Here is a 15,745-nt window from a genome sequence, read left to right on the forward strand (position 1 = left end):
GTCAGACAACAGCTTTGTCTGCTTTTGTTTTGTTGCTGCGCTTGAACGCTACAGGTTTTGTACAAAATCCATATGGTAGGGTATATCAACTTACTCTTGCAAACAGAGAAAATTCTGACGCATGTTTTCTTGTGGACTCATCAGCAGTGCGTAAGATCCCGGTAGGGGGCAGAAGGGTCATTGCTCGACCAAACACGCTTTTTTTTCGGCAGTAGCTAAGCTGGCAAATGGCGCGTGCAGAAACGGAAGCTTCGTCAGGAACGCGGTCATATTCAGTAATGACTACAGCTTTTGTTTTGCATAACCCCTCGCGCGGCTTGTTAAACTCTGCATTCTGTTGACTCGTTACTAACGTTACTACTGACATGTGTGTGTGTGTGATAAAATGCAAGGTAACTAAAAGATTTCAACTTGTCACAGTGCCGCAGTTTGATTAAATCAGATCTCCATTGCACAGGCACCTAAACTGTCCGTGGCTTGAGAGGATCTAAGCTCGGTCGAGTGATTTAGCTAGTGTTGACCAAGTGGATCAAACCTCATATAGCATACTGTGTGGTCCACCAGTAAGAATTACGAAGCCTAGTATGGGTCTAAAAGATGTCTCTGGTCAGATATAGGAGCGACTGGACATTGTATGTGCAGGCATGGCTTAATCAAGATTTGCCCTTCTCTCTTTCTTTCTTTAGAGCAAGAAATACCCAATTTTTGGGCATAATCCAGATGCCAAATTTAGAACCCATTATGACCGATTTATCAATCGAACAACAACGTGTCCCTTTTCATTCCTATATATCATGAAGAAACTCTTATTCTCAAGGCCGACAGCCTCACACAAACACCGACTCCATCTTGCTCTTTTAACATGCGGCGGCTGTAGCCTAAGGCTAACATTAGTCTTAGGCTTAAAATTCTTATACATAAGTTATATGCCATCCTTAAAACAACGACATCAACAAACGAGTATGAAAACAAAGAAGCAAATAACGTAACACTTTGGGTCGAGACTAAACACAGACATACCGCCATACTTGTACGGCAGTACTGTAGATTGTGATCTCGCAAAGTCCTTGCCGCTAATGAATAAAATTGTGTTCGGACGTGAAAAAACTGACTATTGTCTAGTCAATTGAGAGGTGTGGTCTTGTTTGTAGGTTGTTCGTGTCATTTTGTTCCAAATTAAGAAATATGGATCTTCGTTTTCTATCGGTGTCCATGACAGCTATACAGACACCCCACCCCCCAATAATCAGTTCAGTTCGAATATCGTTGAAGCATGCTTTTGTCATCTCATAAATCGCTGTTATACCAGGATAGATGATATGATTATTATTATTATTATTGGTATTATTACAGTTGTGTTTGCCGGAGCCATATTACTCGTGTCTTTCTGTCATGTACTGCACGTCAAAAATTGAACGAGTTATATCTTCCTGTTTACTTATAATCATTTTCCTTACATCGTGTATTTTGCTTCCGCTCAATAATATTTTAAGCAAGACCCTTAATAAAAACATACTTGGCATGATCCAGTCTTAAGATCTATGTCGAGTTCGGTTTCCACCTTTTTAGTTTTTAAATATAAATCAGTTTATAGTCCCTGCTAGACTTAACTTAGAACTTGGCTCTACTTTATACAGTCAGTAACAAATCTTTCCTTAATTTTGTCGGAGGGTGGAGGAACTCTATACCTTATGAAGACATTTGTCCTTTTTGGGTGGGTGGGTGGGATTTTTCGTTTCTCAGAGTCCAGACTCATCGCAAACCATCTCCACTTTTCTGTCAAAATAAATTAAAACTGTCGCATTCAGGATTTTAAAGTAGTTATTTCTAAGAGTTATCTAACAAATTAAAAAAATATATACTTAAAAAATAAAAGTTTGTAGAACGAATCTGTGATTTTATAGGACAATGTCTTTGAAAAATTACTGCATCTGATTTGCATTAATACTTTGCTATTTTGGTAATCATTATACTTCAGGCACTGCTAAAATGTATATTGGTCAACGAAATTATTTCGAGTAAGTTATACCGAGTAAATTACAGGAACATAAATAACTGCACCACATTTACCAGTTTATAAGACGCCGCCAACTGTATACAGCACAAACTCGGATCTGCCATCTCTTTAAAGTAGAAGGAACAACGCATACTTCTGCTCTGCCCGCATGTATGACTTCAGATCTGGGTCTATGTTGTCCGCATTGTGTACCGTCATATATGGGTCGATATAGCCTTTATTGTATGCCGGTAGATCTAGGTCTATGCTGTCCGCATTGTGTACCGTCATATATGGGTCGATATAGCCTATATTGTATGCCGGTAGATCTGGGTCTATGCTGTCCGCATTGTGTACCGTCATATATGGGTCGATATAGCCTATATTGTATGCCGGTAGATCTGGGTCTATGCTGTCCGCATTGTGTACCGTCATATATGGGTCGATATAGTCTATATTGTATGCCGGTAGATCTGGGTCTATGCTGTCCGCATTGTGTACCGTCATATATGGGTCGATATGGCCTATATTGTATGCCGGTAGATCTAGGTCTATGCTGTCCGCATTTTCGTGTGCAATTAACACATGTTAATACTACTGCAACTGGTAACCGATCAAGATTCCAATATTGCCCCCAGTTCCATGGCCCTTATCTGGATCCAGATACCGAGCGCTATTACAGCGTTATTATCTGGTTGCATATCCTTCCTCGTTGCCGGCCTGTGGTTTTTCCATTCTGCCACCGAATCTGGCCTGAATAAGCAAGTCTACACATAGCACTTGAGTGTTAAAGTTAATGGGATCAATTACCCTAGGAAATGATCTCGTAATGTGAGGGATTAAATATAATGGTCGGATTCACACAGGTGCTTCTGGTTCGAGTCATGGATGTCTTTTTTTTGGGTGCTAATAGCTGCTCCGAACAAATGTACATAAAAAATAGGGAAGTTTTACATCCTGTTAAGTGTAGTTGAGGTGATCACTCTGTTACATAAAGTGATAACTCGGTTTTGATACTTACGGGAATCACTAAACATTACACTTAATTTGGGAATGCAGACCATTCTGTATTTGGAAAACGCTTCTCAAGAAACATATATAGTCATCTTTCCTTTGAAATTAAAACGTGAAGTAGATTAATTGTATCTTGGGTCCAAGTTGTGGATGACAGCGTCAAAAGTTTGGGTTTTTCAACGCTTTGATCATGAGTGTCTCCAATATGATATCGACCTTTTCAATATCAGTGAAGTGCCTGGATTTTTTAAAAATACAATTTGCGGCCGTCAAATAGCTTGAAAAAATATTCCGACTGATTTAATGGAAAAAGTACCTATTATGTTCATTATATCAGTTGGAAAAGAAGAAAAAACACAAAACAACCCCAGTCAAACAAGTTATCTTGAGGTAAATAAACAAATCTAGCAGATGTTCAGCTTCGGAAAAAGTCTCAAAGATACTTGTGTGTCAGTAGTATTTATCTTGATAAATTATTAATTTATTTAATACGACATGCAATAATATTATATACAGAATCCCGTACAGCGCATGTCAGTGATGCGAACGTCTTTTTGATAGCTTGCGGTGGGTATTTCAAGGAATCGTTTTAGAACCGTACACTAGGCACATAAACAGTCTTTGTCATAAAACCAGTCGTTCTGACTTCACATGAATGTTGCAGTCTTTGTCGGTGAAAAAGAGAAAAGAAATTCCTAGACCATAATCCAGCCACCACCACCCGGCTCCAAACAAAACGAAACAAACACAAAATAAAACTTACGTCGTTGCATTCTCAACAGATAACATCCGGGATAATTGCAATAATTTTTGTCAACTATTATTTGAAAAATGAATGCAATTACATATTAAGTAATTTTGTTGCAAATTTTAAATAGAATGACGTGGAAGTTGGTGTTATGCATTTAGGTATCATTAGTTTTGGCACTATTGAAATATCTTCAAGTTTCAGTATTATGTTTGACGAACCTTAGTCATGTATCATTAGATATGCCTATGATGCCGTTAACTAAGAATGTTGAAACCAGATTTTTTTTGGTTCGTTTATCCAGAAATCTGAAATTTAATTTTGTAAAATTTACTTTAAACTTCAACTGTGTCAGTAATATTTCGCCTCAATTACAACTGTATTTACTTGAATATGAACGACTTTACATATATTTTTTCCCCCTCTCTCTGCATAAGATCCAGTCCATGACTCTTCGCGGTAGCCGACTGTACTCCGTGTAGTTGATGTCGCTTAGCCACTTACGTCGCTGTCCATGGAGAAGACCGGACTGCCCAGTTAATTTACTAACTGTTTCAGTGGACACGAAGTCGTTCCACTTAACACGCTGAATTTAGTGGTGATATAAGCTATTAAGTTTCGTTCTTCTGCTTGCTTCAGTTTAGAAACTGTATAGCAGGGCAGTCAACACGTAGCTGGTGTACAGCCTTTTCTTGGTCTTCAAAGAAATGTTGGCGTTCCACGATATCTTAAACAGCTTTTTGAAAACCACATTTTCCTCCCGATGTGCTGCTGATTTCCAACATGTAGTAATTAGTGTTGAACATACTGACCAAGTATATGAACTGCGCAGTATTCTTCGCCGTATCCCCTCTGAATGTGATGGCAGTTTCTGCTGGTCAGTCTCCTAACACCATGGTCTCGGTGTTCTTTCAGGTGATAACTTGGCCAATGCGGCTTGTCGGAATGTCAGCTCTGTCCGTCTCCATTTGAAGGCCTGACGTTGATTCCTCCATCAGAACGATGTGGTCAGGAGTGTCCAGATCTGTAACCTGTACTTTATCTACTCATGGACTGTCCTTTTCCTACCCGTCCAGTGCGGATCTGAGCACTCAGTTAATGATAATACCAAACTGAAGTGTGGCCACCATGAAGCTCTGATGGAAGCCAGTTGTGATCACGAACTTTCTCGACGGTCACCATCGGCATGAACAGAACACTCGCGCCTCTCATACAGGCGCTCATTGATGTCAGTTACGGCTGGTGAAATTCCGTAAAGTCTCAGGATCTTCCACACAGCATCCTGATTGAGAGACTCAAAGGCTTTATTACATTCGTTAAAGCTCAGGAACAGTGACTTCAAACATTCCAACGACCTTTCGATGGATTGTTCGTAGCGTGACGTTCTGGCCTTAGTAGAAGTACATAGGCCTGAAACCAGCTTGATTGACTCTTAGACGGTGGTCAATGGCGATTTTGATGTGATCCTAGATGCAAAGTGTAATGACCTTATTTGGCACAGAGATGAAAGTGATACCTGTCGTAGCAGTCTTGAAGTACACATTTCGTAGGGTGCGGAATAACTGTGCCCTTTTCCAGTCATTGACAACTAAACCACGCCTGATACAGTTGCAGTGAGCCTAGTAATCAACGTCCGTCCAACTCCTTCAGCATCTCTGCAGTGGTGTCGATGCCACTTACCTTTCCGTTTATCAGTTTGCGAACAGCTTTGCTCATCTCAGTGAATGGTTCTATGGAGAGATCCGTTGGGCAATGTCCTGACGTTGAAGATCATCATCATCTGAGTTACCCACCGTCGGTTCAAGCCAGTTCAGGATGTTCGAACCAGCGTTTCCGCTTCCCTTCCCGATTCTTGTTGGCATTCGCGTTTTTATCCACAAGAAGTGGGCACTGCGGCTTCCATTTACCAGTTTGACGCTTAGTAATAATATAGATATCAAGCTAGTCCTGTCTTGTCCTTGCTGCTTCCTTTCTGGTGGCATTGCCATGTTACGTGTTTATGCTCTAATAATCAGTACCAAAGAAAAGGTGAAGACAACAAATTTTAATAAATAATTTATTTCCCTGGAAAAACAATGTACAAATTTAAGAATTTGATCCAAAAATAATCCAAGAATCATCAAAGAATTAAAAATAAGATGTCCTAATAATTCAATGTTCTAAAGAAACCTTAGTTTGAGTTCCGACGAAAATCCAAAATGGAAGGCGATGACGTATGCTATAGCTAGTATAGTGCTGTTGCAGCTACGGTTGTTTTTTGTTCCACAGACAATACTATTCCGGTGTTTGAATTCCGAATATAATTTAAATGTCTTTGTCCAAGAATTCTATATCAGCACTCAACTATTTCCATGAAAAAGAATTAATAATTCTAAAAACAAAATTTCGACTCATCTGGTCACAGCAAAACGAACACATTGACCTCATGTGTTTAAACGCCCAACTGACTAAATTCTCAATAGACAGCGATATAAAACCTGAATACTGCGTAAAACAGATGCCCGGATGAGGGTCACTCATACGGTACAACCAGAATTTCTAGAACATCGCAGAAACTATTTACGTCCAAAGTCACCTAGCCCCAGTCAGCCTCGATTTCACTATTATTAATCCCACATTACGAACGAATAAGGAAAAAGAAGTTGTTTACTTGATTCTCAGTCAAGGTCAGGAATTAGGTCAGCATAAGGATACAAAGGTCTATTTTTAGGTGTTTTCAACAGAACAGGCACGTCAAACTAATTTCTGGAATATATCAAATTTCAGTAAACAAAATTACATTACTTTAACATGTTATATTTATTTAAAAAAACTTACAGACAATTAAATTAAATCAAATATACATAACAGCCATTATTCCATTTTGTCTATATATTATTCTTTAGCTCTCGCTCCTTCTGTCTTTACTTCCATTGCATTTCTGCTGTTTTTCGTTGCACAAACTACTTCTTCACTTTGCCATCTTTTTTTTAAATATATGCTAGATGTCAGCACTGATTCATCCGGGCATTCGGCAAGACATCTTCGCTGGTAGCTATCATAGCTTTCTTTAAGATAACCATTTTTCTTCAATCGTAACGTCCTCCTTGGTCTTGGTTACTTCGCTGAATTTGACCCGAGAGTGCTCTCAGACTTGTGGCGTATTTTTGGCTTCTTTAGTGCCCCGTAATCGTATCGCCGACCTTGTAGGTATACGACTTCTGGATGGTCCTTGTTTTTTTCTGAATTTTGGGCATGACTAAGTCATGGTCGCAAAGATGTTGGCTCTACGGTACACCCGCACATCTTCTAGTGATTTTTTCTAGGTTCTGATGATGAGGATGTGATCAAACTGATTCATATCTTGACTGTCAGGTAAAACCCATGTTGTCTTGTGGACGTCCCTGTACTCGAACCAGGTACCTCAAATGATAAGATCAGTGTCATGTCCACGAGTCTGTCACTTGCATCGTTCCTGTCCCTAATACCGTGTGGACCAACGGAGTCACTGCAGTCGTATCTGAGCTAGCCTTCGCATTCAAATCACCATGATGATATCGTGTCTTGGCGTGGCATCAATGGTGCCCGGCTGTTTTTCATGGCCCGGTTTTTTATTTGTCAGTGGATTAGGTAGTATGATGGTTAAACAACAGTGTGGGCTCTTAAACCATGTAATAAGTCTGTCACTTATGGCGTTCCACTCTATGAGTGCTTTCACCACCTTCTCGTTAAAATGTATGATGGCATCACACTGGTGGAAGCAGTCGTCCCCGCCAGAGTACAAAGCCAACACGTAATTTATGACAATGATGCTTTTGCCAATCCGCTGCATCTTACTGACTTTTAGGATGTCCACATTGTTCCGGTTTATTTGTTTGACAGCTTTGTGGATTTTTTCCTGTGTCGTACATCGTTCTCACGTTCAGTGTTCCGATTCTCGACACCTTCTTGGCATAACAAAACCGGGTATTTAAAATGTTGGTTTCCCCTAACCGGCTTTCAGTGTTTTGCGTAGACCAACAAGTAGATTTCCGCTTTTTTTCCCCTGACATTTCTGGTAGCGGAAAAAAGCGTATATCTACTTGTTGGTTTATGCTTTGCGATGATCCTTGTTGCGAAAATTCAATGGATGTATTCTTTCGTTTTGCTGTAGTTCTACACCCAATCCTGTTCCTTTCAAACACCAGCTTAGGATCGGCCTTGGTGCTCATCAGCTCTGAATTCTCTTAATTCGCCAGCAGTTCGCTTTAAGACATGGCTAGAAGGAACAGAGTATACTCTTTTCTCCCATCATATTTTGCAATGTATTACCATAGCCATAAAAGCGCTGCATACGAGAAAATGATTAAACGTACTTTCGCTATCGTGGAACATTGATACGGCATCCTATGCTCTAATGGAAACCAAAATACAGATCTCTCCCAAACGGAGGCCCGACAAAAACTTAAGACTGCATTTTAACTTCGATCAGCGTAGTAACGACTCGTGCATCTGATACTTGCACGAAGGTGAAAATCTTCAACTGGAGCTAGAAGAGAAGTCAAAGCCCAACTTTGTTATCCTAAAGAAACATTATTTGGCTATTTGGAAGACTCAGTTCCATAGTTTCTAAACATTTTAGTATGAAGCCCAAGTTCCAGCTCGAAAGTCCCTATAACACACATGATATATAGTAGGAGCAATTGAAAATTTAGCGGTGGAAGATTACAACTTAAGAAAATACGGAAAGTTCCGTGATCCTAACTGTCAAAGTTACTGAATATTTAAATTTTCAGATTTGAACTCGAGTTTGAACGTTTTGATTAAAAGAGAAGAGAATACCTGGCCATGAAAAAAACAATCCTGAACCTCAGTACGGTACTACTAACATGAACCATAAATTTTGCTGACTAAGCATTTACGAAAATAAGAAAATCAGTCCCATTCAACAATGGGCTTTAAGCACTGAACTACCTTGAAAGGACCGCTTTGATCGACAGCACAAGTCTTTCCTTGTCGCAGAGCTGTGTAAAAAAAAATTGAAAAAGAAAATACCTCACAAATCGCGTTTTCTGTATCGCTGACTGAAACTTGTAAGTTCATATTTGCCCAGAGTTTTTAATGACAATAAAAAGATCGATAAAATAATATAAATTCTTGGACTATGATAATTTTCTCTACTTAAAAGTTGTTGGATATAGCGTCTGTGATCCCATCATTGCATTGTGGAGGAGGCATGCAAAATCGAGGCTTAATATGAGGAAACCAAGGTTATGTTTGAGTTTTACCTTTTTTTGGTCAACATTTCTGCTCAATAACATTTGATAGACTGCACCGAATTACACACAAATTGTTGCGAGTTTGAAAATTAAGAAGTTGAAGTTGAGTGTCACCTTTACCGTCGGAATTCAACCGGGCCATTTACCGTCGGAATTCAACCGGGCCATTGACGCTGTTTAACTTCTGGCGGAGGAATTCGTGTTGTCTGTGCACATTTCTAACTTTCTTTAAGTCTGATTTCAGTACTACTTCGTCTATCGTTTTGAGCTTGTATTCTCAGTATGCTTGTAATAGATCGGAACCCAAGCCTGTTGCAGTATTATCTCTGTCCAAACCAGATTATATTGACGAAAAAGTTATTTTATAGTTCCTATCTAACAACATTTTACACTGTTCTCCATCTCTCCCTACCAGAACCAAGCATCTATAAATGATAAATAACATCGATTTTCTTCCAGACTTAACCTTATATATTAATCTTCTAGGCATTCCTCTCAGGGGAAAAAAAAGAAGCAGAGCAAATATAGAACATACGGGAAATAATAACCGGCAGGGATTTCCCTCTGTTGATTTGGTATCTTGAGTACAACGGTTAATGAAAATGTATGATTGATACGGACTTTATTTATTTTAGTTTGACTTTACATAAGGGCAAAGAAAATCTCTATCTCGTGTGGTCTGTTATCGAAAACCCAAAGGGTGTCATAAACTGGCTAGTCTGCAAATCAATTATGATATGAACTATTGACCCTGCTTTGAGTTCGCACCAAGGTTCGAACCATGAACCGACTTTAGAGTATTTAAGCCGAGGAATTGAAAAACATGCAGATAGGTGTTGAGTGTGGTATAGCAAGCGAGTGGATACGAACATCTTGCACCGAAGCAGACATAAAAGCCTAGTTGGTGTCCAGATATAAGATTAGTATATAGGCGAGAGTACTCGACAGTGAGCCTGATCGCATCGTGTTTTCCATTTCTCCGCACTCCTCTCCGATAACACCTGTTAAATATATGTGAAGTTTCTAGCTTTGATCTGGAATATGCTGTTAGCAGCAAACGCAGCTAAACTAGATAATTCGTCCTCCTCCTCCGCTGTCTTTCTTTCTTTCACCCTCTTGGTGGTATCCTATTATCCGCCAGAACGTGTGCTAGCTAATCCGTTTAATGTAGATTACTGGCACAAGCACGCGTCATAGAAATTGCAGTCGCTTCTGATTAACTTTATTTGGTATGAGTTCCACATTACCAGAGATAAAATTCTGCCTAGACCAATAGTTAAAAAATGTCATAAGGACACTTGAGATAAGATTTCTCCAGTTATTTGTTTCCGCTGTGATTTTGTTCTTTTCATTTTTTATTTATTGTAAATGACTGCTTTCTCGTCTGATGTTTCCTGTGTTCTCAATTCTATTAAACCTCATCTAGGCCATTGGGTAGCAGTAGCTACTATTCAGCGGATGGGCGTTAGCAAGTGGGATATTAATTAATACTGTTAGACGCTGCCCGCTGTACCAATCTTACATATCCGTATAAGAGAGAGAGAGAGAGAGAGAGAGAGAGAGAGAGAGAGAATCATTTTGTAAATAACATGAAAGGTAGAGATTAATGAGTGTTCTAATTTAGCGTGACGTCCTGTATTAACTAACATTGAAAGATAGTCTAAATAGTGGAAGAACAAAACAAATTTGCTTGAGGAAAATCGTTTTCGATGCGAGAGACTGACTATATTTTCGAAATCGACATGGAGTATAAAATCTAAGGACGGATATTTTAAATTACCCTTGAAATGAACAACGAAAGAAAACATCAAACAGCAAAATAACACCTCAACCCATTCATCTTTTTAAAAATTGCTTCACCCCAGTATTTGCGTCTGTATATTCAGTCTGACATAACTTTGGCAATGTTTTAAAGGTATACATTCTGAGAAACTAATTTTAACACATAAATGTGTTCCAGAAAACGAAGCAACGTAATAGTGCCACTTAAATTTTGGATGTACTGTTAGACATGTTTGAAATTTCAAGTCTATTTTATTTAAGCAGGTGAAATAACGGTTTTTCTCAACACCACATCACATGTACAAATGTCAGATGTTAGTGATTTGAAAAATACAGGAGCAATAATCACATGAGTAGTCGAAAATATTTGGCGACATGCATAGTGACAGATGATGCAACATTAGAAAGAAGAAGAAGAAAAAAAACCAATACCCCCAACCCCAAAACAAACAAACACAACACCCCACCCCCCAACGGATTACTGGGGAAGATGTGACCCAAATAAAAAGTAAGAAAACCGATACTACAAAAATCGGAAAGAAAGACGCACTCGTTATAATAGACATCAAGTAGACAATTATACCAACAAGTAGATCTGATTTTTTTCCTGATATTACTGGTAGCGGAGATCAAACATGCTTGGCCGTATTTCATCATGAAGCCACCAGTGATGTCAGAAGTCAGAAAGAAAGAAAAAAAAAAACAAGAAAAAAAGATAAAGAAAACAAGCGGAGATCTGCTAGTTGGTCTAGTAGACAATATTCTCTCGTGTGATACCGGTGATAGCCTAGGATAGGGAACTCTGAGCATATTGGCAGATAAATCTTGGGCGCTAAATTGCCATCGATTCTTCATCAATACCCTATTTGTCGACCCGCCTTAAAATGTATGTGGTCTTTTATATAACTAACACACACGTGCGCTTTAAAATTTTCTGTGTGTATTACACTTGCTTCTATATTTCGGCGATGATATGGTTAAAGTTCTTCTTGTAATGAAAAAGAATGAAAACTACTAATTAACCATCAGAAGATCTAAGACTGTTTCATCTATGTGTTTCTGATACTCCCCCCCCCAATTAAATGGGTGAATGTAAAAGCGAAATTGATGTCAGTAGTTTGTGTGTGAAGAACAAAAATACCCAGAATGCGAGAGATCAGACAGGAAGTGTAATTTAAACACTACTGTAGATGTCGCTTGTCAGCAAATCAATCATAATATAAAGTGTCGTCTGCTGACGCTGGAAAGGTTTTGCAGGTGAGATTTCGGCAGTGTGACGAAGATGGTGAAATTATGACTTTGTGAAAAAATCAGTCGTTAACTGAAACAGATGTAAATTTCTTTCTCTCTCTCTCTCTCTATCTCTCTGCCATATCGTAGGACCATGATAAGGTACTTGAGCAGTATTTCAGGATTCGTTTTAAATAGTCCTTAATCGCAGCATAATCTAAGTTTTATTTTCCTGCTTTACTACTAGTTCTATAATTTCGACACAACATAAATGAGGGTTACAGTAGACCTATTACATTGTAAGAATAACACTGTTACAAATGTGGATTTGTGCGTCATATCGTTGTGTAGACATTATCAAATCTGTCCATTTGATTCCAGCTATGTGTCAATGAAGCTAAGTGTTAATAATGTATAAAGTTTTACATTTGAAAATGGAAAAAAAAACAATTTTCACATGCACGTTAGGTTGAGGGGTCGTATAACTATGTGTGTGTATCTCTTTGGCGATGGCAAAACCATGTAACCAAATCTACAACTCAGTAAAATTATTTCGTTTTGTACTAAGCTGGTCATGCAACTTTGTGGTTTCTTGTTTTTTTTTTTTTTTAAAGTTGGAATTTGTTAGGACTATTATTTACAGTGGTATATTTTGATGGGATCCATCATTCTTTTAAGGAGCATTACAAAAGGCCATTAAAAATGACAGTTTTGCTGTATTGATTAGAAAAGTGAATTGGCTTTATTTGTTTGTTCAGAATCATGTGCATACAATGGAATTGACAGAAGAAAACATTTGTAAAATAGTATTTCCTTCATCTTATTGGGTCCTTGGAGTCACCCATTTCTCTTGATTATAAGATAACAATAAGCAAGTAACTTAATGAGTTACAATTAAAGCTTATTAATTGTCTCTCATCCCTCTTCTCTTTCTCTCTTCTGCTTCCACCTCAGTCTTTTTTGAGTTAAGTATGTCATGAACATTTATTTCTGTTTCAGACTGGAACATTTCATGTTGGAGGTGAAAAGTTCTTGATTGAGCCCCATTCTGAAGGAGCGTCATCATCTCAGAGCAACAATCAAAGTGATATATTACCTCATATAGTACACCACATAAACCATCAACATCATCCCATAAAAAATGAAACACAGTCATATTGTGGAGTTGAAGGTAATCATTTGTGTGTTATATTTAAATTTTCATCAAGGAGGCATTATATCAATGTACAATTCTTCATCAAACCTTTCTTTGGGCAACTTAACTTTCAGAATAAATTCATTCAATGTGGTTTTTAATTATGTATTTACATTACATACCATGCATAAAGGTCATATCAAGTTTGTCACATTATGAGACTATACTGATATAAACCACACTGTCATGGTTTTAACTCTAATTAACACTTGTTGAAAAATGAAAGCAAACGAAACTGAGGAATGGAAAAGAGGAGAATGGTTGTGAAAATCCTAATTCAAGCAGATTGTAATGATCAATGAGAGAAATTTGTTACTTTCATTATTATGAATCAATATGCTTGGAGCAGCTCAATCAACAAACACAAACATTATTTTCACATCTTGCATAACTTACATTAAATTCAACTAAATCATGGGTCACCACTCTTATTTTCATCTAATACTTTTTCGTCTCAGATCTGCTTAAAAAGGCAGAGGTGTCTCTCTTCATTCCCTTTTAAGTCAATTTGTGTGCCATTTGTGAATGTTGTTAGATTAGTCACTTACAGAATTTGTCAAATGCATCACATAACTACTTTTTGGGCACTCCAGAAATGATCTAATTATGAGTGACTTCATGGACTGAATTAAGGGGTAGCACCACTTAATTTTATTATGAATATATAAACACTCTTTATACCTAACATCGTAATTATTTAAAAGAATGGCAGTGTTTCCCCTAGGAGTGCAAGTTTGAGAGTCGAAAGTCACCATTGTGTCAGAGCTGGGGGTCAGGTTGAGTATAAAACTAATAGGGCATAACCGATTAGCATTTTTCTACTGATTTCCGATTCCGGATTTTGGGCATGAAATTTTTCCGATTCCGGATACGATTCAATTAATCGGAAATGCTAAATTAAAAGGTTTTTCAAATTAACTTTTTAAACCGTGTTACACACGTTTTGCATATCACACCGATGTCACAAGGGGAAGGATATGGCAGGACTATAGCAAAATGCAACGAAGTTCAAAGCCACAAAGAATCCATGAATTTTTTTATTTTTTTGCCAGTTCCGACCCATTCTTTGTTCAACAATTAGTTGATCTTGCCGCCAGGCTTTTATTTTCCCGCCTTAATCATTTATGTCGGCAAGCAGCCAGTTCCATCCTGTACTTTATTCAACAATTAGTTGATCTTGCCGCCATACTTTAATGTCGCGGTCAAATAAAAATAAAACAGGCTTTTGTTTGGTCCTATAAAGTTGGCCTCTTGCGGAATCATTTTCTTTTAATACCTCATTAGCATGTGTCAATGTATTCAATATTATGCCTTCATTATTGAGGATGTTGACATAAACGGGTAGGACTGTATTATATATTTTAATAAATTTAAATCTTTCGGTCTAACTCAAGTATTATCGTTTCACCCCGTTGTGTTGACCATATTGGACTTTTCTGACTTCTTATTTAACTTTATTAACGCACTATCGAATGACACGCAGTGTTAGACACGGTGCTATAGAAATTCAACTTTATTATTTTTATTATCCGAATCGGTCGTTCCTGCCTTGCCCGACTCCGATTAATCGGAAGTTCATACTATCCGGTGGAATCCGATTTCCGGATCAAAAGTCGGTTATGCCCTAAAAACTAACATTGGTGTCAGAAGCGGAGGTAAAAATAAAAATTTGGGGGTCTTTGATGCACAAATGAGGGTAAAGGGAAACACTGAATGGTTTGTGTCAGATAGATTTTTTAATGAATCATTTCCTTCCTTCCAAACTATAATTAAGATTGGAAGAATGGTGAAATTCATGTTAAATGGTGGCAATGGGGCTTTAACAAGCTGACATACAGTATATACTTGCTTATGGTAGAACAACCAACATAAACCCTGATAGGCAGGTGCATTATGCTATAGCAGATCAGGATCTTTGTTGCTTTCTGTTTGACTTGTAAGTGAGTTTACAGTATATGGTATATCAACTACCTGGGTAAGTGATATCTAGCTCACTTGGGCTTATTGTTTTTCAATTGTCTAAAGTACTCATTAACTGGAGTTGGAAAGTGTGTGCTTGTGAATATTTTTTAATGTTCAGTTTATATGCTATGACGTGTGAGAACAGTAGAATCTTTGTACATATTAGCAACCATTTCTTGTCTTTAGTTGGCACTTATGCCAAGCAGCAAGATGTCAAGGTTGTTAATCATATGTATAGATTTGTTGTTGTATGGTAGTTAGCTCCTTGTCTCGGTCTGCACTCCAGTTTTCACATTATATAGTGGAAAGGCAGAGTCATATATTTTTGGAACATTTCCACAAAACTGATTAACACTTGGTTAGACTTAATTTACTGGTAGATGTTCTCTGATCTTTAGGTGTAGGGGCTCAAGATGGTTTTGTTTTTAGCTGATTAACCTAACTCTTGTGTAAACAGGTTCTAGTGTGTGCCTACAGAACTACATCAGTAGGTGTTGCTTGATATGCTGAAGGGTGCTTTACCATGTAGAATTGTATGTAAACTTGGAAATGTAGCAGGGATTTCAGTTGTCCACACCTGT

At 38.0% G+C, this 15,745-nt stretch overlaps 1 protein-coding gene across 1 annotated transcript in view; it reads left to right on the top strand.

Moving 5' to 3' along the window:
- LOC149789283 (A disintegrin and metalloproteinase with thrombospondin motifs 9-like) overlaps nucleotides 1-15,745 on the top strand; it is a 343,799-nt gene that overhangs the window by 10,393 nt on the left and 317,661 nt on the right. Inside the window, exon 3 of the mRNA XM_089975475.1 lies at nucleotides 13,007-13,178. Coding sequence (XP_089831601.1) covers nucleotides 13,007-13,178 — 172 coding nt within the window. The remainder of the gene's footprint in view (nucleotides 1-13,006; nucleotides 13,179-15,745) is intronic.

Source organism: Sinohyriopsis cumingii, chromosome 11, assembly GCF_028554795.1.
Source record: "Sinohyriopsis cumingii isolate HCF-2022 chromosome 11, ASM2855479v2, whole genome shotgun sequence".
In the NCBI taxonomy this organism is placed as follows: Eukaryota; Metazoa; Mollusca; class Bivalvia; order Unionida; family Unionidae; genus Sinohyriopsis; species Sinohyriopsis cumingii.